Here is a 24,951-nt window from a genome sequence, read left to right on the forward strand (position 1 = left end):
TGAATGTTAGGACATTTTTGTAAAATACCTATACTTCTCAGCGAGTGCCAAACTGCATTAATTATTCATAGACAAGTATTGGATACTTAAGAAAGAAGGGTTAGAATTAGTAGTCAGCTGTCAATTAATAAAAAAGAGGAACTGCCAATTGTAAGGCAGAGGGCTTAAAGTATCACATAGCATTTCCCTCTCTTTCCTATTCCTTTATCTGGAGGAACGTAAACCTTCATATGTTACTTTTCAGTATAGGCAAAGTATATAGTCCTGAGCTATCAAAAACCTGGTTCTCAGTAACAGACAGAATGATCTGATCATCCTCATTATGATTCTCACCTTAACTTTGCTTGCATGTTGACTCCAATAGCCTATACCTGTATTTCAAGTTTTTCCTCTCAGTTTTTATTCACTTTTAAAATAATGTGTTTTTTAAACTCTCATTATTGCTCGAGGTACTGGGATTTAACCCCACCCCCCAAAAAATAAACAAAGACTCAATTCTATGGAGCAGTTCTCCCATAGTTTTTCATTTGGCCCTTTGTTGTTACCCTGCTGTGTATCTTTAAGCCCCACATAACAAAGACTTCATTCTGTTTCTATCTACTCCTTTATTTCTGGTTAATTTCACTCAGCATGATACCTTCTAGGTTCATTCATGTTGCAGCAAGTTGAGTGAGTTGGTTCTTCCTTAGAACTGCAGAATATTTCACCCTGTGCATATACAACAACATATTGGTGCATCTATCTATAGTTGGAAATTTGATTTTTTTCAATACCTTGGCTCTTATAGCTAGTGTTTTGATGAACACTAATATATATATATATATTTATATATATATGCACACATATATATATCCTTTCAAATAAAATGTTATTGTAGTTTGGGGTAGATGTCAGGAAGAGGTATCATTGGGTCATACTGGAGTATTATTTCTATTTTCTTGAACTTCTTGCATTTAAATCATTTTATTTGAATACACTTTTTCTTAGAGTTATATGGAGCATGTTTTCAAGTTTAATTGTGCTTTGTAACTTGTAGGTTACAGTCATTCAATGACACACACAAACACACACACACACACACACACACACACACACACATGAGCGATAGCACAGTGGTAGGGCATTTGCCTTGCATGCAGCTGGCATGGCCATGGCCGAGACGGGTTCGATTTCTCCGCCCCCCGCGTAGAGCCTGGCAAGCTACCAAGAGTATCTCGCCTGCCTGGCAAAGCCTGGCAAGATACCCGTGATGTATTCAATATGCCAAACACAGTAACAACAAGTCTAATGATGGAGACGCTACTGGGCCCACTCGAGCAAATTGATGAACAACGGGAGGACCATGCTACCGTGCTACATATATGAGAACTAGGAGTAAATTTTACATAGGAAAATTATTGCTTTTGTAAAGTTGCCTAAATTTTATATACAGAATCTATTTTAATGCAAGATGTAATTACGATTTTGAATTTAGATATTAACATTTAAATAACACTATTATAAGACTTTCCTCTTCAGTTAGACTTTGAATTCTGGCATTTTTGCTCATACTAAATCATAGGAGACGAAGGAAGACAGCGCTGAAGTGAAGTAGAACAATGAGATGGAAGTGCAAAGTTATCATAAAAATGCAGGTGTAAATGTCATGAACAAACAATGACAAATTTATTTTTAGTACAAGCGTGTCTATTAGAACTTAGAAATGATAAAAAGAAAGATAATATATTGGTATATAAAAGTTTCTATCTACTCAAAATTATAACACTACCGCTTTGTGGGATTTGTAGCCTTTACTTGCATGAAATATAAGCTTGCTTTGCTGAATGAAATATTTTTAATTTAATATTAAGAGCATTGGGCTGGAGTGATAGCACAGCGGGTAGGGCTTTTGCCTTATACACAGCCAACATGGCCGGCCCGAGTTCGATTCCTCCACCCCTCTTGGAGAGCCCGGCAAGCTACCGAGAGTATCTTGCCCGCATGGCAAAGCCTGGCGAGCTACCCATGGCGTATCCAATATGCCAAACACAGTAACAAGTCTCAAAATGGAGACGTTACTGGGCCCACTCGAGAAAATCGATGAACAACGGGAGGACAGTGACAGTGACATTAAGAGCATTATTTTAACATCAGAATGTACATTCTTTACATAAATATCAAGAGTAATTTTAAGGTATGGTTGACACATATTTTATTTCATTTAAGTGTCCTACCACTAGTCATTTCATTGATACTCTAATGGGCAAAGATATACATTATTTTCTCATTTTACTAAATAGTTTGAATTTCAGAGTATTCAATTTTCTCAACAAGTAACAGCAGTGAGGAAAAATGGTGGAAAACTCTGTCTTCTTGCATTAGTAACAGTGTTTACCAAAGCTAAAACTTTTAGAAATAAAATCACTGTGTAGAAAAGAGATTCAACGGACTTCATTTATACGGAAGAATTAGCTTCATTACATGTGACTGGCACTAAGTAACTAATTTAGCCACAGGTTTTTATGCCTTCAACAAAAATAGTTGGATATTTAAGATGAGAAAAAAGACATTAGTGATAATTAAACCATTAGAAACACCAAACAATCAAACTAACACAGCTATTAGGAAGACTCACCAACGGGTCTAAAGATTTCATGTATATAAAATGCTATTTTAAATGAAGGTTTCCGGGTGATAGCCCATCAATATGATTCAAATGGCTGAGCACAAAGTCCAGAAATGAAGGTTACCTTGGGAAATAGTTTCAAAAATCCCTAGAATAGAGTAATCCAAGTGCAAATGCCTTGGAATGGTTCTGGACATATCTCTTAAAAAAAAATCACATCTCCTAAGTTGTTGCTTAGAAGCAGAGATTTAACAGAATATCTGAAGTTAATGGATCACTCCTAACAACATTTGAGTCTATCGGGCAAAGAAGAAAATTCAAGATTGTATAAAATTTCAAAATTCTATTGAAGACAAGTTCAAGAAATATTCAGTTTTATTGACAAACATTTATATCTAATTTAAATAACAAAATAAGCAACTACTATTACTGAATGCCACAGGAAAAATTACCTTAGACTGCTTCAAAATATAGATATTCTTAAGTAGAATACTATATCTCACAGTTAATATGTTATCTTGATTAATAGCAAAATTTTTTCTGACCTGATTAATTAGAAAATCTTGTGGACGTTTCCAGGAATAAATTTTCAATGATGGCGGCAATTCAATCTTTCCTTCAGGGTCTTCAAAGAAATGCTACATAAAAAATATGTTCATTTTCTATGTATAATTTTTATAAAAATAGCTCAGCACTAATAAAATTTGTATGAGATTTTTACTAAATAATATATGAAATAAAGAAGCAGTTGTCTATTAGATCAAAGTTATATTAGAGTTCTTAATTAAAGTTAACAATTATAACACGTCCAAAACCAAACCAAGTTTTTTACCCCTCAGATACTAGCTGACTGGTCTATTGGGGCTCATCATCAAACTAGCCTCTCAAGTTGTATAACTTTCAGCTTTAACCAAAAATTGCCTGTTCTGCCAATTTTCTTTTTTGTTAAGTTGTAACTCTTCCAATTTACCCAAACGGATTCACCAAAGCTCAGACTAAAGCTTGGAAAATTAGACTGAGACTAATTTTAATCGCAGAAGCCATGTGAACAAAGACATGATTACTCTCTTGAGTGCAGATTGTGGGGAAGAATGAGAAAATTTTCTTGCAATACATCTAGTTCCATTATATAATTACAGACCAATATAAAATATAGTCACATTCTGTCTACTTACCACTAATGGGCTCTTTCCTGTTTTTTCCTTATCTTTTCCAGATTTGCCTGCATCCCATTTTTCTGAATTTATGTCAGATTCATTCCATTCTGGCCAGATTGAGAATTTCCCCTTCTGTTCACCAGAAGTTTGTCCACCACCACCTAAAGAGTACTGACTAGAGAGAGAGAAGAACAGTGTGTGAGTTCTAATATAAATCTCAGAGGCAAAATATAGGGCTAACTGAATTATGCGAAGTAAAACATTTTATCAACAGCTTTGCTAAATAGATTTAAAAATATATATGTACATATATATATTTCCATACATATAGCAGAGTTTCCACATGGTTAGAGTTCTAAAGATTAAAATAATCTAAAAGAGATGGTTATATAAACAAATTTTGAGCAGTGTTCTCTATTTACTATTGGAAGATGTTAAAACTAAGTACATAGTATTGTCATAAGCAAAATAATACTATAAAATGGAATATTTATATACCATTCACACTAAACACTGTCCTCCCATTGTTCATCAATTTGCTCAAGCAGGCCCAGTAACGTCTCCATTGTGAGACTTCCTGTTACTGTGTTTGGCATGTTGAATACTTTTGGTAGTTTGCCAGGCTCTTTGAGAAGGGCGAAGGAATCGAACCCGGCTCGGCCTGGCTGGCTGAGCGCAAGGCAAAGCCCTACTGCTGTGCTATCACTCCAGCCCATTCACACTAAAATCATTTGCATGTTATAGCGTTTTGAAGTTCAATCCAAGGGTAATGTCATTTATTTACCCCAGTATATAAATGCTACATGATCATCATTTTAAAAGAAAAATTTAAATATGCAAATCTTATTTTAAATACAATAGGCATACTCACCCTATTTTATAAAGCGCAATAACAATAACTACCCTCTCAGGTAATATAAAGGATAGACCTCTTTTATTAGAAAAGACTGTCTCATTTCAGGAGCTGGAGAGAGAGTACAGCAAGGAGGGGATTTGCTTTGCACGAGGCTGCTCCGAATTCAATTCTCAGCACAAGGTATGATCCCCTGAGCCTAGTTAGGAGGAATCTGAGAAGTTTGGCCACCACACTGCCAGGTAGGTCCAAATTTCCCCACCTTCAAAACTGTCTCATTTCAGTGTATTCTCTTTCTCAGAAGGCTCTGTCCACTTATTGTTTATATTTTCAATGCCATTAGTGATTATCAAAATACCAATTTGGGGTTTGTATACTATCCAATTGTATGACTGTATCATATTTTTGTTTGCAAGTGTCTGTACTTGGAAACTTACAGGTTTGCTCTCTTTACTTTTTTTTTTTTTTGCTATGATTAGTAAGCAAAAAAAATGATGATGGCTACTCAATAAGCCAAAATTTTACATGCATCATTATTTCATTAATAATTTATAACATCAAAATATTATCTATTTAAAGTTTATAGCATGTTTTGAAATATTTTCTATGGAAAATTTGAACATGTTTTGTACTCATGCCATTAGCATATTGCAGTTTTAATAGAGAAATCTAAATATTTTACTCTTTCTTCATTTTATGATTTTTTAAGGTGCAAATAGACATTTTCTTTCATAGTTCATCATAACTACTTATGGTATTAGAATCTTTTTATACCTGAGATTAATAGAGAACAAATCTAACCAAAATCTCTACTGTTTTGAAGTTCGTTTTCTAGTGGTGGAGACACAAAATAAACAACATGAATTAAAATATCTTGTGTGTTAAAAAGTAAAAACTGATAGTGGGAACCATAAAACAGAAAGTGTAAGTGGAGAATTAACACATGCAATTATTAATGGAGTGACTAATGAATGTATCCAGATAAAGAAATACTTAAGCAAATTTTGAAACAAAAAAGATTAATTTACATAGATATTTTGAAAGAATGTTCTAGATATATGGGAAAGAATGCACAAAAACAAAGGAAGAATAGTCCATATATAAACAACATTCTAGTTTATTTGAAGAATAAGGTTAGAGCAACTAAACAGAAGATAAAAACATGGTATCAGAGAAATAATGGGACACAAAAATTATTAAGGTAATTGAAGCTAAACTGAAGAGTACAGATATTTATTCTGAGAAAGGTGAGAAATTAAAATAAAACTTCAAAGCAAGGTAAAATATAACACAATTAAAATGTTAACATCACTTTTCTGCTGTGTTGAGAAAAGACTGAAAAACATAAAACATTTGGAAATTTTTATCATAATTGGTGAAAGTTGATGGTTTGGACCACATTGGTAAAGGTGAAAAAGGTAAAGGCCCTCCCGTTGATGGTCGATTTGCTCGAGCGGGCCCAGTAACGTCTTCGCCCCTCTCGGAGAGTCCGGCAAGCTACCGAGGAATCAAACTCAGGTTGGCCATGTTGGCTGCGTGCAAGGCAAACGTCCTACCACTGTGCTATCGCTCCACCCGGACCACATTGGTAACGATGGAGAAGGTTTAGAAATAGTCCTCTTTGTAATTATTTAAGGCAAAGAAAGTACATTGAGATGAAATTTCCTAGGTCACATAAAGTCATGAGATAGGAAAAGATTCATGGTTGAGCAGGAAATCAAGCATTACCTCATCTTTGAATGAACTGCACTCTAGATATTCATGATAGCTAGAATTCTGAGGTTTATGAGAATTAGACTAAAATAAAAATTTAAGAGCAGGCAGCATTTAGATGATAAAATCTTAAGAGTAGAGTAAATCACCAAAGAAATAACACTTATCAGGAAGAGTCATTTTTGGATGTTATTCAAAACGCATATCTGGTAAGCAGTGAGTCTAGACCAAGCTAAATGGAAGACAGGTCAGTGTTCTCAGAACTACTCTCTATGGAAAACATGCTTGCATAAGTAGTAGGACAAGGAAGACAGGACCTCGAAGTGGGCCAGGATACAAGGGTGAGATGTCAAGGGTTCAGATTTATTGGTAAGGTTATTGGTAAGGCTAGTGTATATATCACTGTATCACTATCATCCCGTTGTTCATCGATTTGCTCAAATGGGCACCAGGAACGTCTCCATTCATCCCAGCCTTAAGATTTTAGTAGCCTCTCCTTACTCGTTCTTCCCAATGGTGCCATACTGGAGACTCTTTCAGGGTCAGGGGAAAGAGACCCATAATTTGTTACTGCTTTTGGCATATCAATTACATCACTTGAAGCTTGCCAGGCTCTGCTATGTACTCTATATGCACATCAAGTACTAAGCAGGATAACACATCAATTTGCTCGATTGGGCACCAGTAACGTCTCCATTGTGAGACTTGTTGTTACTGTTTTGGGCATATTGAATACATCATGGGGAGCTTGCCAGGCTCTGCCGTGCAGGCAGGATATTCTCGGTAGCTTGCCATGCTCTCCGAGAGGGACGGAGGAATTGAAACTGGGTCAGCCGCAAGGTAAACGCCCTATCCACTGTGCTATAGTCTATATAATCAATAGAAAATACTTTAATATGCTAACAGCAAATAAGATCATAACTCAACCCTGGTTCTCCATATTTAAACCAAAGAGAAAACTGAGAAATGTGATCAGTGAATGTGGGGCACAAAATAATGCCCCACCACCACCATGATGAATGTATCTACATTCTAATCCTCAGAACCACTATATTCTATTTTATGGCAAAAGAGAATTTCTAACTATTCTAAGTATCTTGGGATAGGGATATTAGCCTATATTTATCTGGGTCCACTGTAATCCCCATGATCCTTGAAAGGGTCTGGGGGAAAGGGTTGGGCCACACCCAGAGGGATTCAGGGCTTAATCCTGGTCCTGCACACAGGCACAACTCCAACCATATGGGATGCCAGTGGTTGAATCCATATCAGCTGCATGCAAGGCAAGAGACCTACTTACCATACCATCTCTCTAACTCCCCTTGAGAGTATACTTAAGAAGATTCCCAGGGTCCTAGCAGAAGAAAGAGACTGGAAGTTCAGAGGGAGGTGTGACTCATGCCACCTAGTGCAAAACTGCAGATTTTAAAGGTGATAGAAGCAAACTACAAGCCAAAGAATGTGGACCATTTGTTAAAAGAGGCAAGGAAGTGAGTTCTCTAGTCTCCAGAAAGGAAGCCTGACTTGCTGAACTTGATAGCACAGTGGGTAGGGCGTTTGCCTTGCACGCAGCTAACATGGCCGAGCCGCGTTCAATTCCTCTGCCCCTCTCAGAGAGCCCAGTAAGCTACCGAGAGTATCTCGCCTGCACGGCAAAGCCTGGCAAGCTACCCACGATGTATTCAATATGCCAAACACAGTAACAAGTCTTACGATGGAGACATTACTGGGCCCGCTCGAGCAAATCGATGAAGAATGGGAGAACCCACCGGATGTTAGCTCAGTGGAATAAATTTCAGGACATCTGGCATCAAGAACAACAAAAAAATCAAACAAACAAATAACTGTTTTCCTGTGTCAAGTTACCATTTTTTTAAGTATTGGCTCTAAGTCAGTTAGATCCTGGGCATCTCAGATGGACCAGGTGTTTCCTCTCTGTGTACTCCAGATGAACCCCCGATGGCCACATGCTTCCAGAAGAAAAATCCAAGTACGTGGGATCAAGGATTAAGACTCCAGGCCACATGGCGGCATCAGACATGGGCCATTCCTTCCCATATCCCTGCCCACTTGGGGTCCTGGCTGTCATGCCCACGAACTGCCTCCAGACACCATCTTAGTGCATTAACAGCCCTGATCAAGAGACTCACAAATGAATCTCAAAATGGATTAGCTCCCTACAAAGATGTCTTCGGACCCCAACCATTTACAATATTAGAATTCCAGGACCTCTCATGATATTCATAATAAGCAATAGAAGATAAATTATGTAGCATCTGCCCCTGGCAGGCAGACTTGAATGGTGGTGGGAAAATTTGAAATAATGGTGATGGGAAGGTGTAATGGTGGCAAGATCCACATTGAAATATTGAATGTAATGAATTACTGTGAACAACCTTATGAAAATAAAATTTCAAAAAATAAATAAAATAAAATCAGTTAATTAGGGGGCAAACACAGTACAGTGCCTTGAAAGCCAAATAGAATGATTATTTTCAAAATGAGAGAATGAAACCTATTGTGGAATCAATCTCTGCCTTCATAATTTCTTAGTGGGAGTCTGGACCTGGGGCTGGCAGGGTCCCAGGCTGGCACTGACAGCTGGGTATTCATAGGAGTGTGCAACCAGCAATATTCAGGAATAAGGTGTCAGGCAGACAGTCACCCACCTGCTCCTGATGGAAACTAAAGTCACTGCTTCTCCACAGTGCCTCTGGCTGAGTGCAGGCATTCAATCTAACTCAGACATGAGAATTGATCCAAGGACTATAAAAGGCTGGTTCTGCTGAATGTAGCTGTCAGAGACCAAGATGAGGGGAGAGCGGAGGCAACAGGAACTGTCGATGCAGACAGCAATGCCAGTTAGCACTGCAAAGTCTCAGCAGCTCAGGAAGCTGTGCTAAACTCAGCCCAACAGGCCCTGGTGAATGTGCAACAGGCCCTGGTGAACGTGAATTGGCAAATGTGAAGATAAGTTGATATCCAAGCCTGTTAACCTCCTCTAGACCCCACCAGAAAATGGACAATGACAAAAGCTCTGTCATTTCCCCTTTCCCCTAAGCATCCAAGAGTGCTTTAACCTCTCTGATGAAGTTCTGAAAGGGGCCATTCTTGCCTTTGTGAGGAAGTTTCACAAATTGTGAAAAACAATAGAAAATACTTCCATTAAAAGAAGCACGATAACCTTTCAGTATCTATATTGCAAACCATAATGCCCAAAAGGAGAGAGATAAAGAGACAAGAAGGAAGGAAGGAAGGAAGGAAGGAAGGAAGGAAGGAAGGAAGGAAGGAAGGAAGGAAGGGAGGGAGGGAGGGAGGGAGGGAGGGAGGGAGGGAGGGAGGGAAGGGAGAGAGAGAAGGGAGGAAGGAAGGAAAGAAGGAAGGGAGAGAGGGAGGGAGGGAGGGAGGGAGGGAGGAAGGAAGGAGGAAGGAAGGAAGGAGGAAGGAAGGAGGGAGGGAAGGAAGGAAGGAAGGAAGGAAGGAAGGAAGGAAGGAAGGAAGGAAGGAAGGAAAGAAGGGAGGGAGGGAGGGAGGGAGGGAGGGAGGCAGGGAGGGAGAGAGGGAGGGAGGAAGGAAGGAAGGAAGGGTAACTCCCATAAAGGCAGCTTGGAGGAAGCAGACAAGAAGGAAACTGGGAACACTGGTTGAGGGAAACGTCCACTGCTGAAGGAACAAGTGATGGAACATTGGATAACTGAAATACAATCATGAATAATTTTGCAACTGTGTATCTTACAGCGATTCAATAAAAATAGACACATTTAATTAATATATAAATATAATATTAAAATATATAAAAGTATAATACTGTATAGCACAGCAGGTAGGGCGTTTGCCTTACAAGCGGCCAACATGGTCGACCCGAGTTCGATTCCTCCGCCCCTCTCGGAGAGCCCGACAAGCTACCGAGAGTATTCGATATGCCAGACACAGTTACAACAAAGTCTCCAATGGAGACGTTACTGGGCCCGCTCGAGCAAATCGACGATCAACGGGAGGGCCTTTACCTTTACCTTATATATGCATATACATTACTCAAATATCTAAGAGTAGATCTCAATTTTTTTCATTACAAAAAATAGAAATAGTAATTAACTGGATTTGAGGTGTTAGCTGGGGCTGGAGTGATAGCACAGCGGGTATGGCATTTGCCCTTCACACGGTCCACTGGCTGACCCAAGTTTGATTCCTCGTCCCTCTTGGAGCCCAGCAAGCTACCAAGAGTATCTCACCCACACGGCAAAGCCTGGCAAGCTACCCGTACGTATTCAATATGCCAAACACAGTAACAACGAGTCTCAAAATGGAGATGTTACTGGGCCTGCTCAAGCAAATTGATGAACAACGGGAGGACGGTGTTTGTGTTTTATGATACCACCAGCTTCGTTGAATAATAAGCCTAAAGCTGAATAAATTTTCATGGTTTTCTGTGAGCACTGAAATTTAAAAAATGTATGAGAAGTGGCAATATGAATAAACCTCAGTCCGTCACTGAACTGAAAATGTTAGTTTGATGAACAGTGAAAAACTCACCAGATGGACTCAACAGTCAAGTAACAGAAGCCAAAGAAGAGATCATTGTGTTTTAGGATAGAATACATAAAATGAGTACAGAATAGAAGGAAAAAAATTCAAGGAAATAAAGGCAGCATCATGAATTTATGAAACAGTATTAAGAGGAAAAGCATCTACATTCAGAAAAGTCTCTGAAAGAAAGGTAAGATAGAATGGGAGAAATGATTAGTCAAGGAAGTACAGCCCAAAGACCAGAGAGATAAGACAGTGGATAAGGTGCTTGCTTGCCTTGCTTGTAGCCAACCCAACGTCAATCTCCTGCACCACATATGATTCCCTGAACCTACCAGGAGTGAACCCTGAGCACAATCCAGGAATAAGCCCTAATCACAGTTGGGAGTAACCCAAAACAAACAACAACAACAAAAAGTAAAGAAAAGAAATATAGCAAATACTTTCCCCATTTGAGGGCTGAGTCATATCCCCAATTTCCAAAGCTCAAAAATAAACTCAGAAGAATAACTTCAAGATATATTATAGTTAAAATTATACAAAAAAAATAAAAATAAAAGAGCACCCTGAGACCATCAAATCAAAAAAAGACCCTTACATATATAATGGAAGTCTTGGTAATTTTCATACCAAAACTGTCAAACAAAACTCTACAGGCAGAAGAGAATGGTTTGACACAGCAAACTGAATGAATGAAATAAGAGCCCCAACAGAAATACTCTACCAGGCTGAATTATGATCCAAATTCAAAGAAGTGATAGAGTTTCATACACAAATAACAGCTACAGAAATTCATATCCATGAGTCCAACTTTGCAAGATGTGTTAGGGACAAAGTGGAATAGGCTGGACCAGGTCAGGAATAGGGCCCTAAGGAAAGGAATTACTGGGATGGAATGTCACAATAACAGGCCCAGGATGTTTCCCATTATATGAGTAACTATGACTAGGCACCAGAAGATAAAGTTCAACAGCTAAACCTCTGTTTTACGGGCCCACTGCCAAAGGCAAAGCTGATACCCAGCCATTCCCCTCTTAAAAGGATATCAAATGAGAAAGCAATTCTGCTTAAGGAGACCTCCCCATTCTTCCAAAAGCTTCCCTGATATTTCTCCCCTTCATTTGCCTTCTCTTAAGAAAAATAATTTCTAATTTTGGCTATTCACTTGTACTCTCTGGTCACTTGATTTCAATTCTGACCCTGTGGACAAGAATCTGAGAATCGGTGCTTGAAAGCAAGAGCCTGAGAGAATAAACTGTCTCCTTTAAAAGACAAAGGAACCCTGCTTGGAGATCATAATGTAGGAAGAGAGGAATAACAGAACCATGTTCAACACACAGGAATCTCATTGGCTTCAAATTTAAGAGGGAATACAGACACAGAACTTCAGAGATAAACTACATGGTAATCTCAAAGAAAACTTATGTAGAGGGTGCATCCAAGAAGAGGCTAAACCCCCAACCAGTGCAAAGAATATATCAAATTATAGGCGAAAAAAATGAAAGAAGGCTGTGTAGTATATCAACATCATATACCTAAAACATTAATGCCAAGATTGTTGTGTAAATCACAGGGCATGAGTAAAAATATAAATATTAGAATGAGAAACAGATTCAAATGTTGTGTTAACTACTAATAAATCAAACAAGATAAAGTACAAAAAATAGATAATGAACTTAGTGGAAAGAAAATTAAGATATTGGGGACTGGAAATATAGTACAGCAGGTAGGACTATGTTAAGCCTCTACCCAAGTTCAATCCCCAGCATCCCATAAGATGTCCCAGCACTGTCAGAAATCCCTGAGTGAAGAGCCAGGAATAAGCCCTGAGCATCTCTGGGTGTGGCCCAAAAACAGAAGGAGGAGGAGAAAGAGGAGGAGGTGGAGGAGGAGGAAGAGGAGGGGGGGGAGGAGGAGGAGGAAGAGGAGGAGGAGGAGGAGGAGGAGGAGGACGAGGAGGAGGAGGAGGAGGACGAGGAGGAGGATGAGGAGGAAGACGAGGAAATTAAAAAAAATTAAGGTCTTACTTTTGTACATGGTGTTAGGCAGAGTTCTAAGCCTATTTTTTTGCATGTAGCCATCCAGTGATGCCAACACAATTTATTAAAGAGGCTTTCCTTACTCCACTTCACATTACTTGCACCTTTATCAAAGATTAGATGAGCATATGATTGAGGAGAGATGTCAGTGTATTCAACCCTGTTCCATTGGTCTGCAGTTCTGCCTTTGTTCCAGTACCATGCTGTTTTAATTATTACTGCTTTGTAGTACAGTTTGAAGTTCGGGAGGTTGATTCCTCCCATTTTCTTTTTCCCAAGAATTGCTTTAGCTATTCGTGGGGGCTTATTGTTCCATATAAATTTCAGGAGTGTTTGCTCCATTTCTTTGAAGAATGTCATGGGTATACTTATAGGGATTGCATTGAATTTATACAATGCTTTTGGTAGTATTGCCATTTTGACAATGTTAAGTCTCCCGACCCATGAGCAGGGGATATCTTTCCATTTCCTCATGTCCTCTTTTATTTCCTGAAGTAGCGTTTTGTAGTTTTCTTTGTACAGGTCCTTTACTTCCTTAGTTAAGCTGATTCCTAGGTACTTGATTTTCTGGGGCACAATTGTGAACGGGATTGTTTTTTTCATGTTGCTTTCTTCTCTCTCACTGTTTGCGTATAGGAAAGCCATGGACTTTTGGGTATTGATTTTATAACCTGCAACTTTACTATACGAGTCTATTGTTTCTAGGAGTTTTTTGGTGGAAGTTATTGGGTTCTCTAAGTAGAGTATCATATCATCTGCGAATAGTGAGAGCTTGATTTCTTCCTTTCCTACCTGAATGCCCTTAATATCTTTTTCCTGCCTAATCGCTATTGCAAGTACTTCCAGTACTATATTGAACAGCAGTGGAGAGAGTGGGCATCCCTGTCTCGTCCCTGATCTTAGAGGGAAGGCTCTCAGTTTTTCCCCATTGAGGATGATGCTTGCTGTAGGCTTGTGGTAGATGGTTTTAATTATGTTGAGGAAGGTCCCCTCTATACCCATTTTGGCTAGGGTTTTCATCATAAAGGGGTGCTGGATCTTAAAAAATAGGCTCAGAACTCTGCCTAACACCATGTACAAAAGTAAGATCAAAATGGATTAAAGACCTCAACATCAGACCAGAAACCATAAGGTACATTGAAGATAAAGTTGGCAAAACCCTCCATGACATTGAAGCTAATGGTATCTTCAAAGATGCCACGCCACTGGCCGAGCAAGTGAAAACAGAGATAGATAAATGGGACTATCTTAAACTAAGAAGCTTCTGCACCTCCAAAGAAACAGTGACCAAAATACAAAGACAGTCTACAGAATGGGAAAGGATATTCACCGAATACACATCTGACAAGGGGTTGATATCCAGGATATACAAAATACTGGTTAAACTCCACAAGAAGAAAACATCCAACCCCATCCAAAAATGGGGCAATGAAATGAACAGAAACTTTCTCAAAGAAGAAATCCGAATGGCAAAAAAGCACATGAGAAAATGCTCTACATCATTAATCATCAGGGAGATGCAGATCAAAACCACAATGAGATACCATCTCACACCTCAGAGACTAGCCCACATTCAAAAGAACAAAAGCAACCGATGCTGGCATGGATGTGGCGAGAAAGGGACACTCCTTCACTGTTGGTGGGAATGTCCACTGGTTCAGCCCTTCTGGAAAACAGTATGGACGATTCTCAAAAAATTAGAAATTGAGCTCCCATTTGACCCAGCAATACCACTCCTGGGAATATATCCCAGAGAGGCAAAAATGTATAGTCGAAGTGACATCTGCACTTGTTTGTTCATTGCAGCACTCTTTACAATAGCCAGAAACTGGAAGAAACCTGAGTGCCCAAGAACAGATGACTGGTTAAAGAAACTTTGGTACATCTACACAATGGAGTACTATGTAGCTGTTAGAAAAGATGAAGTCATGAAATTTACATACAAGTGGTACAACATGGAAAGTATCATGCTAAGCGAAATGAGTCAGAAAGAGAGGGATAGACATAGAAAGATTGCATTCATCTGGGGGATATAAAGTAACAAAGTATGAGATTAATACCCAAGAATAGCTGAGATCAGCACCAGGAGGATTACTCCATAACTTAGAGGCCAGCCGGGTATCCTAGAGGAAAGGGCAGTTCAGATAGAGAAGGGAGCACCAAATAAAGGATGTTTGGAGGATCCTCCCAGGAGGGGAGATGCATGTCGAAAGTAGACTATGGACTGAACATGTTTGCCACTCAATGCCTCTTTTGCAGACCACAACACCCAAAAGGAGAGAGAGAACACAGGGGATTGCCCTGCCACAGAGACAGGGGGGATGGGGGGATGGGGGTGGGAGGGATATTATCCATGGTGGTGGAAAATGGGCACTGGTGGAGGGATGGGTATCTGATCATTGTATAATTGAAACCAAAGCACAAAAAATTGTAAATCTACAACTTTAAAAAAAAATAAAATACAATAAAGGGAAAAAAAAAATAATCAAGCAAAGCCCATTTGTGAATCCTGCCTTCACACAGAAATCCAAACAATGAGGTGCAGCTTTCCAGACTTCCGGAAACTCTTTTCAGGTGGAAGCACAGTGTATGGCAAGAACCCTAAGACCCTACTAAAGAGGTTGGAGTGTTGATGAAACTGAAAGAAATGCAGTTTTATTTTATTTGTTTAAGAAATAAATGCATGAGCAATGCTTCACTGGTAAAAAAAAAAAAATTAAGGTCTTTCACAAAGTCCTCCATCTAGCAGCAAGAATTAGAGTGAATGATTAGAATACCCTAATTCCTCTCTGCATTCTTTAATGTTCCTTCCTGTGTATAACACTTGCCAATTATCTCACTACTTATGTGTTTCTTGTTTACTCATGTAGGAAATTTCCCAAATAGTAGAAATATGGGTTTTTCCATGTCATTTTTCTCTTCAATGCCTGGATAACATAAACACAATGCCTGGACAACACAGGACAACAACAACAATTTCTATTGGTACTCTATTTCCATGAAATAGAAGCTGACTTTTTACAGCTCATTTGCATCATACCTATGACTGTTTTAATACTTTGTGTGTGTAGGTAGAAAGTGATAAGAGGACCAGCAACTGCATTTTCAGTTTTCTATATTCCCCATACCCTCTTTTTATCTCTGGCTAGCCCTTGATAACATTGTTCTACAGAACAGCGTGTGGGGGGATGTGTTATAGTCATCTGAGGCTCATAAAGCATTTTGTGAGCACTTATTTCTCTCTGCTTGATGAATAACGCAATCCTATCAGGAGACCATAGGAAAAGAACTTAGGACAATACCACAAGATGGTAGCACTGTAGCACTGTCCTCCCACTGTTCATCGATTTGCTCGAGAGGCACCAGTAACATCTCCATTGTGAGAATTGTTGTTACTGTTTTTGGCATATCAGATACACCACAGGGAGCTTGCCAGGTTCTGCTGTGTGGGCGGGATACTCTCAGTAGCTTGCTGGTGTTTCAGAGAGGGATGGAAGAATCGAACTTGGGTCGGCCACATGCAAGGCAAATTCCCTATCTGCTGTGCTATCACTCCATCCCACCTCAGGATGGTAGGAGCCAAAAATCCTTATTTAGCACCTGTAAAACCTACTAAATTTCTACTTGGATGCTAATATAAATGCTGAAAATTTAGCCTCTTTTCGGGATAGGGCTGGAGCGATAGCACAGCAGTAGGGCGTTTGCCTTGCACGCAGCAAACATGGCTGACCAGAAGAGCCCGGCAAGCTACCGAGAGTATCTCGCCCACACGGCAGAGCCTGGCAAACTCCCCATGACGTATTCGATATGCCAAACACAGTAACGACAAAGTCTCCAATGGAGACGTTACTGGGCCCGCTTGAGCAAATCGATGAACAACGGGAGGGCCTTTGCCTTTTTTACCTTTACCTGGGGATAGAGGGATATTGAAGCTAGCATTACATCATTCTTTCTCCATGGAGAAAGCATATGAAGTGAGCATATATTGAATGCAAATTTTAGGATATAAGTGTTTGCCATGTATTTATAGTATAATATACGATATATCCAATATAAGATTAAGATAAAATATTATGATGTATGATAACATTGTTTACAGGTTATTTTTATCTTCAGCATACTATTTTGATTCTTTTGTCTGTTATCATCAATATATTCTTGTGTTTTGGGAATTCATTCTCTACACAGCTTTCTTCCTTTCTAATCCTTTTTCCCCCCAAGAGGATCCAGTGTTAAAGGAATGTCCTTTCAATGTAACATTGATTTTCCTTTTATCAAAGATCCCAAATGAATAAACCATTCAGGAACTCATATGTATTTTAAAATTAGATCTGCAACGTTTTAAAATTTCAGTACACGTTTTCATTTCTCAAAGACGTTTTTCTTTTCTTTTTTTTTTCCAAACACAAATACCAAGAAAAGATTTCTTAAAATCCTATGTACTTATGTGAAATGTTTCATTCACCTTTTAAAAGAGAATAACCCTCTGAAAAAAATAAGCCTTCACTGTGGTTAGAGCATACAGTCTTTCCATTTTAGGAAGAAACACATGTTGGGCTAAAGGCTTTGCCCAATATGTGTTTAAACAATAGATTCCTAATTTCCTCTGAGAAGTAGCTTAGAGTGAAAAACGCTCTGTCTGACCTTCAGATACGTCATTTCTGGTCTGTGAGATATTTTATATTGTCAATGTAAGTATTTATAAGCATCATCTAAAAATTGTTAATCCACATCTTCTTAGAAAAGAAGGTATAAATATCATACATTACAACATACACTCTCCACACATCCGGACGGGCCTCATGCATGAAAGAACTGGCAGAGGAACCCAGGCATGCAGGTCCTGGGGCTGAAGTTTCCAAGCCTACTCAGATTGGGACTGGGCCTTCTCCACCCAGACGACCCCCCGCCATCTTCCAGTAGGTAGACGTCACACCCACCAGCTGCCGCCAGCGCCAGGTTGGTCCCATCAACAGCCAAGACGCAAAGACTGTAAAACCCAGCTCCCAGAGAACAGCGCAGTCTCCTGCCCCCGCGCCTGGCTGTCCTCACCAAGGCCCCTTGGAGGGAGGAGGGTTGAGTTTCTCTGCCCCCCACCGCCCCAAGCAGAGCTCCAGCATCTGAGGACCTCCGGATCCAGCCATGGCCATGCTGGGACCACTCTCCACACGTCTGGACGGGCCTCATGCATGAAAGAACTGGCAGAGGAACCCAGGCATGCGGGTCCTGGGGCTGAAGTTTCCAAGCCTACTCAGATTGGGACTGGGCATTCTCCACCCAGAACCCCCCCCCCCCCATCTTCCAGTAGGTAGGTGTCACACCCACCAGCTGCTGCCAGCGCCAGGTTGGCCCCATCAACAGCCAAGACACAGAGACTATAAAACCCAGCTCCCAGAAGTGCAAATGCGGCTGTGCAACATCTTATTTTTTCCTTTGGAGAACCTGGTAGGCTACCAAAAGTATCCTGCCCACATGGCAGAGTCTGGCAAACTTCCTGTGTCGTACTCAATATGCCAAATGCGTAACAATGATGGATCTCATCCTCCTAACCCTGAAAGAGCATTGAATATGGCTCTTTTAAAATCTCAAGGCTAGGAAGGAGATGTTATTGGTGCCTGCTCAAGGAAATCGACAAACAACAGGATGATCGTGATCGTGATAAAGGAATGTTTTAAGCATCATGTAATAAATCAAAAAAAGGGGTAGGATAAATAGTACAGACTGTGGGGCACTTAATTTGCATTTGGTCAATCTGGGTTTGCTCTATGACACCCTGGCTAGTACTCAAGGCACCACCAGGAGTGATCCCTGAGCACAGACCCAGGAGTAAGACCTCGACCTCAACACAGTTAACCACCCCCCAAAGAAAAACCTCAAAATTTTAATAAAAGAAAATATAAGAAAGATTGATGATCAGAGACATTTTCAGGGGAAGGAGGATTTTTTGAAAATATATTCATAGAAAATTCAAGTTCTAAAATAATACATTATCTGTATTTATTTTATTGGGTACAGTTTAATCCTAAATAGGTAAAAAGAAATTAGTGGCTGCAGAAAGAACTCAAATAGTTTTGTATGCTGGAAAGTTCAGTTTGATTTTTTTCATTATGTACCCCGCAATCACACTTGGTATGACCTCCCAAAGCCCCCAAAAATAAAATTGCTGATTTTGTAGCCATCAGGGCAATAATAAAAATTATTTCATGAAAGGGACTCATAACCTTAAAATATATTTTTGAAAAAGGTGAATCTTAATTCTTAAGAAAAAAAAAATATATGAGAACTACTGAGATTGTGGTTGTTTTGCCTACCACCTCATCCTGTCAAGTGTAACAAAGTGTTCTACTCCCTCCCTTAAGCTGCAAAGCTTTATTGCTAATTTTCCTTCTTTCCTTGTAAAATGTCAAATTTGTCTCCATGTATATTGAAGACCATTTAAAAAGATTCATTAGAATTGTCTTACACCAGTCCATTACCACACCTAGAGCACAAAACACAACATAAACAAATGTCCAAACACAGCCCAATATCAAATAGATACAGAATACAAATGACCTCTCTTAAATCTTGCTTTTAAAACCCTCCACACAATACGTGTTTGCAATTTACTATCAGCATGTAGTACTGATAGTGAATTTTTCTAATACAGTTGAACTCCTTTAAATTGTTCAAATAACATTATTAATTCAGGTCCCTTTAATTGTGAGAACAAGATAGTCTTTACACACAAAAGCAACACATGACTGCTGAGTATTTAGTAACTGATATTATTGGGAAATAAATGTTGTGAAATTTTGGAAAATTCAAACATTCTAAGATATTTCAGTGCAACACTGAAAAATCAGGGATATACATAGTTACATTATTTCAAAGTATTAAATCCAAGTAATAATTAATAATTCATAAAAACTGTAGGTTATATTAAAATTTTTCAAAGATCAATATATGTTTAAGCACACAGTAAGGACCAAGAGATAGTACAGTGAGTTAGACACTTGCCTTGTATAAGGCCAATTCTGGTTTAATCCCCAGAACCATATGCTACCCTGAGTTTCATCAGGAGTGGGAGTGAGCACAGAGTCAGGAGTAAACCCTAAGAACAACTAGATGTGCCCCCCAAAAATACAAAAAAAATTAAAAATCAAGTCTTCAGGCAAATGGTGCATGACTACATAGACAAAAAAATAGAGATGTTTTAAAATATCTGTTAATAAAAGTGAGGAAAGAAGCTCATAAACTAAAATCTGGCCTGTAGAGACACTGCAGATAAGTTGATCCAGACATGTCCAGGTTATTTGGACCAGATCTTTCGAGCCTTTTTGGGTTAGGGGTAGGCTGGGTCCTATCCTGTTGGTCCAGTGCTCCACCCATACCCAACTTCCACCAATATAAATGGTCCAGCAGAAATGCCATGCAGTTGAATCATCCCTGGAGCACATGGCCATGTATTTGAACATCTCCAAATTTCACAGTACTGACAGCCCAGTAGGACGAGCTGAGAAAATTAGATGTGAAAGTTGTGTAGAATCCCACTAAGCTCGATGAGCAAAAATAAAGTCACAGAAGGCTCATCTAGCACCAGCAGGTCAGCAAACACTTAGAAAATGATTTTAATAACACCATATTGTAAAAATTAATATAAAGTAAATTATTTTGTGCCTGCAAAGGGGTAAAGCTTTAAGAAGGGAAATGAGTAATGGGAACAATGGTGGTGGGAAGGTCACACTCATGATGAGATTGGTGTAACACTGAATATCTCACTAAATTATAAACAATTTTGTAAATCACTTCAAACATAATATATATGTGCATATATATATACATAGTAAAAAGTTGTGTCATATGCAAAGGTGTTAGGATGACATGCATATTTCAATTACAGTCTATATCTATATCTATATCAATTTAAAATGTCTTAACCATGATTCCAATTCATTGAAAATATCAGTATGCAATATAAAAACTACACTGGTAGATCAGGACTTTAAAGTAGTGGGGTCTGGATCATTAGCACAGTGGGGAGCATGTTTACTTGCACACAACCAACCTGGGTTCAGTCCCCAGCATCCCATATGATCCCAAGAACACCGCCAGGAATAATTTCTGAGTGCAGAGCCAGGAACACCCCCTGAGCATTGCTGAGTGTGACCCATCAAAACAGAAAGTATAACCAGTAATCTGTTCTCGAACACTCAGGTTTTTTCCAGATTCTGGCTATTGTAAAGAGTGCTGCAATGAACAAACAATTGCAGATGTCACTTCGACTATACCTTTTTGCCTCTCTGGGATACATTCCCAGGAGTGCTATAGCTGGGTCAAATGGGAGATCAAATTCTAATTTTTTAAGAATCGTCCATACTGTTTTCCAAAAGGGTTGGACCAGCCTGCATTCCCACCAGCAGTGAAGGAGGGTCCCTTTCTCACCACATCCGCGCCAGCACCTGTTGCTTTTGTGGATGTGGGTCAGTCTCTGTGGTGTGAAATGATATCTCATTGTTGTTTTGATCTGCATCTCTCTGATGATTAGTGATGTAGAGCATTTTCTCATGTGCCTTTTTGCCATTCGGATTTCTTCTTTGCGAAAGTTTCTGTTCATTTCCTCGCCCCATTTTTTGATGGGGTTGGGTGATTTCTTCTTGTGAAGTTTAACCAGTACCTTGTATATCCTTGATATCAACCCCTTGTCGGGTGTGTATTTGGTGAATATTCTTTCCGATTCTGTAGGCTGTCTTTGTATTTTGGTCACTGTTTCTTTTGAGGTGCAAAAGCTTCTTAGTTTAAGATAGTCCCATTTGTCTATCTCTGTTTTCACTTGCTCGGTCAGTGGCGTGACATCTTTGAAGATACCACTAACTTCAATATCGTGGAGAGTTTTGCCAACTTTGTCTTCAATAAACATTATGGATTCCGGTCTGATGTTGAGGTCATAAATCCATTTCGATCTTACTTTTGTGCATGGCGTTAGGCAGAGATCTGAGCCCACTTTTTTGCATGTAGCCGTCCAGTTTTGCCAGCACAATTTATTAAAGAGGCTTTCCCTGCTCCATTTCACTTTTCTTGCCCCCTTATCGAAGATTAGATGATTATATGTTTGGGAGGAGATGTCCGTATATTCAACTCTGTTCCATTGGTCTGCAACTCTGCCTTTGTTCCAGTACCATGCTGTTTTGATTATTACTGCTTTGTAGGAGAGCTTGAAGTTAGGTAGGTTGATTCCTCCCATTTTCTTTTTCCCAAGAATTGCTTTAGCTATTCGTGGGGGCTTATTGTTCCATATAAATTTCGGGAGTGTTTGCTCCATTTCTTTGAAGAATGTCGTGGGTATCCTTATAGGGATTGCATTGAATTTGTACAGTGCCTTGGGAAGTATTGCCATTTTGACAATGTTGATTCTCCCCATCCATGAACAGGGGATATTTTTCCATTTATTTCCCGAAGTAGCATTTTGTAGTTTTCTTTGTACAGATCCTTTACTTCCTTAGTTAAGGCGATTCCTAGGTACTTGATTGTCTGGGGCACAATTGTGAATCGAATTGTTTTCTTCATGTCACTTTCTTCTCTTTCACTGTTTGCATATAGGAAAGCCACTATGTAGCTGTTAGAAAAGATGAAGTTATGAAATTTACATACAAGTGGTACTACATGGAAAGTATCATGTTAAGCGAAATGAGTCAGAAAGAGCGGGATAGACACAGAAAGATTGCATTCGTCTGGGGAACATAAAGCAACAAAACGGGAGACTAACACCCAGGAATGGTTCAGATTAGTACCAGGAATTTTGCTCCATGACTTGAAGGCCAGCCACATGTGCTAGGTGAGAAGGAAGCTCAGATAGAGAAGAGAGCATCAAATAAAGGGTGTTGTGAAGACCCTCCCAGGGTGGGAGAGACATGCTAAAAGTAGTCTATAGACCAAACATGATTGCCACTCAATGCCTCTCTGGCAAAACACAGCACCCAAAAGAAGAGAGAGAGAACAAGGGGGAATTCCCTGCCACAGCGGCAGGGTGGGACGGGGGGGGGGGGGGGGGATGGGGGGGGGGAGGGATACTATGACCCGTGGTGGGGGAGGATGGGCACTGGTGGAGAAATGGGTACTTGATCATTGTATAACTGAAACCCAAGCACAAAAATTTATAAGTCTATAAGTGTACTTCATGGTGTTTCACTAATAAAAAAAAATGTTAAAAAAAAAAAAAAACAGAAAGTATAGTAGGTGCCGATATAGTAGGAACAGAAGCAGGTCCTGGAAACTGAATTTAAGCAGTAGTTGTCCAAGTTAAAAGTCTCTAAGACTATTTCAGGGGTGTCAGGGATCTAAATTTACCCTAAAAACTTCAGGAGATGAAAAACAGTCTTAAAAAGAAACAAAGCAAGAGTCATTCATGTGCTCCTTACCTTGAACTGAAGCAAGTGTCAACCCCTCCAACTTACAGTATAAAAACAATGCATACTTTCCAAAATAATAGGTGGTCCAAAAGAAATAGAGGATTAACCATGATGCAGCAAAACTGGAGATAGTTTCCAGAGTTCTCAAAGGATGTATGGAGACCAGGGTATTCCTTGGGGAAATCAAGAAATTATATACTTGCCAAAGAAATATTTCAGTACCGTAACAGCTAGCATGTCTTTTTCAGTAGTGAATCCAATTATATTTCAGCAGCAGTAGAAGCAAATCATCCAGGAACATCATCAAAACCACATGGCACAGAACAGTAGGATTGAGCATATAAAATGTGGCCACAGGTGTAGTGTAGAATAGGCTGAAGAAAATACAAGGCAGCAAGGAATTGCTCACTGAGATCTTGCTGAGAAGCTTGAATCTTATTTCTAGTAAGGCTCAACTTTGTCATTATAGAGGAAACAAATATTTCTTTCTTAGATAGGTATCTTTAAACTCATAAGGGATCATTGATTTAAAACAGAAAGTTTGAGGAGCACTAAAGTTACAACACATCTTTTTGTTTTTCTTTTTGAGTCACACCCAGCGATGCACAGGGGTTATTCCTGGCTCTGCACTCAGGAATTACTCATTGTGAATCCTCTCCTGGTGGTGCTCGGGAGACCATATGGGATGCTGGGAATCGAACCCAGGTGGGCCATGTGCAAGGCAAACGCCCTACTCGCTGTACTATCGCTCCAGCCCCTACAACACATCTTAAAAGTGAAAATTATTACAAAGGTTTGATTTACAATAATCAGTTGTCATATATGGAAGTTTAATCCTTTGATTAAATGTTTTATATCAGAGATTTTATACCATCAAAAAGAATTTTATAAACATAATATATACTGGCAACTATATCCAATTTTGGACTAAATTTGTAGGGAAAGACTTTATACACATTCAAAATATATTATTTATAGGCATTCACTTACAAATGGGCTGGAGTGATAGCACAGTGGGTAGGGCGTTTGCCTTGCAAGCAGCCAACATGGCCGACCCGAGTTTGATTCCTCTGCCCCTCTCAGAGAGCCCGGCAAGCTACCGAGAGTATCTCACCTGCATGGCAAAGCCTGGCAAGCTCCCTGTGATGTATTCAATATGCTAAACACAGTAACAAGTTTCACAATGTTACTGGGCCTGCTCGAGCAAATCGATGAACAACGGGAGGACAGTGACAGAGACACTTACAAATGTTGATTTAAAATTCCTAATCTTAATATTTAGAAACTGTAATCTTTAAGTCACAAACTGTGTACTATGATGTACATTTTAGAGTAGCAAGAATGGAATTTACCATTCACCCTGATCAAAGAACAGAAAATTGTTTTTAAAGATATAATCATTAAGCTAAGACAGAACATGATTTTTCAAAGACAACAGACAAGCGATCCTTATCGTTACGGCCATGAGAGTTTCTATGTTTCAGTGAAGATGTATGTAATTCAGGTACATCCCAGGAGACTCAAAGTATCCCTAAAAGAAGATTGAGTCTGGCAGAGAGCGAGGCAGAAAGCATCTGCTAGACAGTCCTGAGGGACAATGCTTCAGAGATAAAATTCAACATTTTCAGAGGGTTCCCCTACTGAATATAAATGTTAGGCTGCATGTTCC

General features: G+C 39.4%; 1 protein-coding gene across 1 annotated transcript in view; it reads right to left on the reverse strand.

Annotated features, from left to right (window-relative positions):
- Positions 1-24,951, reverse strand: part of ADGB (androglobin) — a 224,289-nt gene that overhangs the window by 174,924 nt on the left and 24,414 nt on the right. The window contains exons 2-3 of the mRNA XM_056126354.1: positions 3,781-3,937; positions 3,151-3,243 (exon numbers count right to left, since the gene is read on the reverse strand). Coding sequence (XP_055982329.1) covers positions 3,151-3,243; positions 3,781-3,937 — 250 coding nt within the window. The remainder of the gene's footprint in view (positions 1-3,150; positions 3,244-3,780; positions 3,938-24,951) is intronic.

The sequence above is a fragment of the Sorex fumeus genome, unplaced genomic scaffold (assembly GCF_029834395.1).
Source record: "Sorex fumeus unplaced genomic scaffold, SorFum_2.1 ptg000061l, whole genome shotgun sequence".
Classification (NCBI taxonomy): domain Eukaryota; kingdom Metazoa; phylum Chordata; class Mammalia; order Eulipotyphla; family Soricidae; genus Sorex; species Sorex fumeus.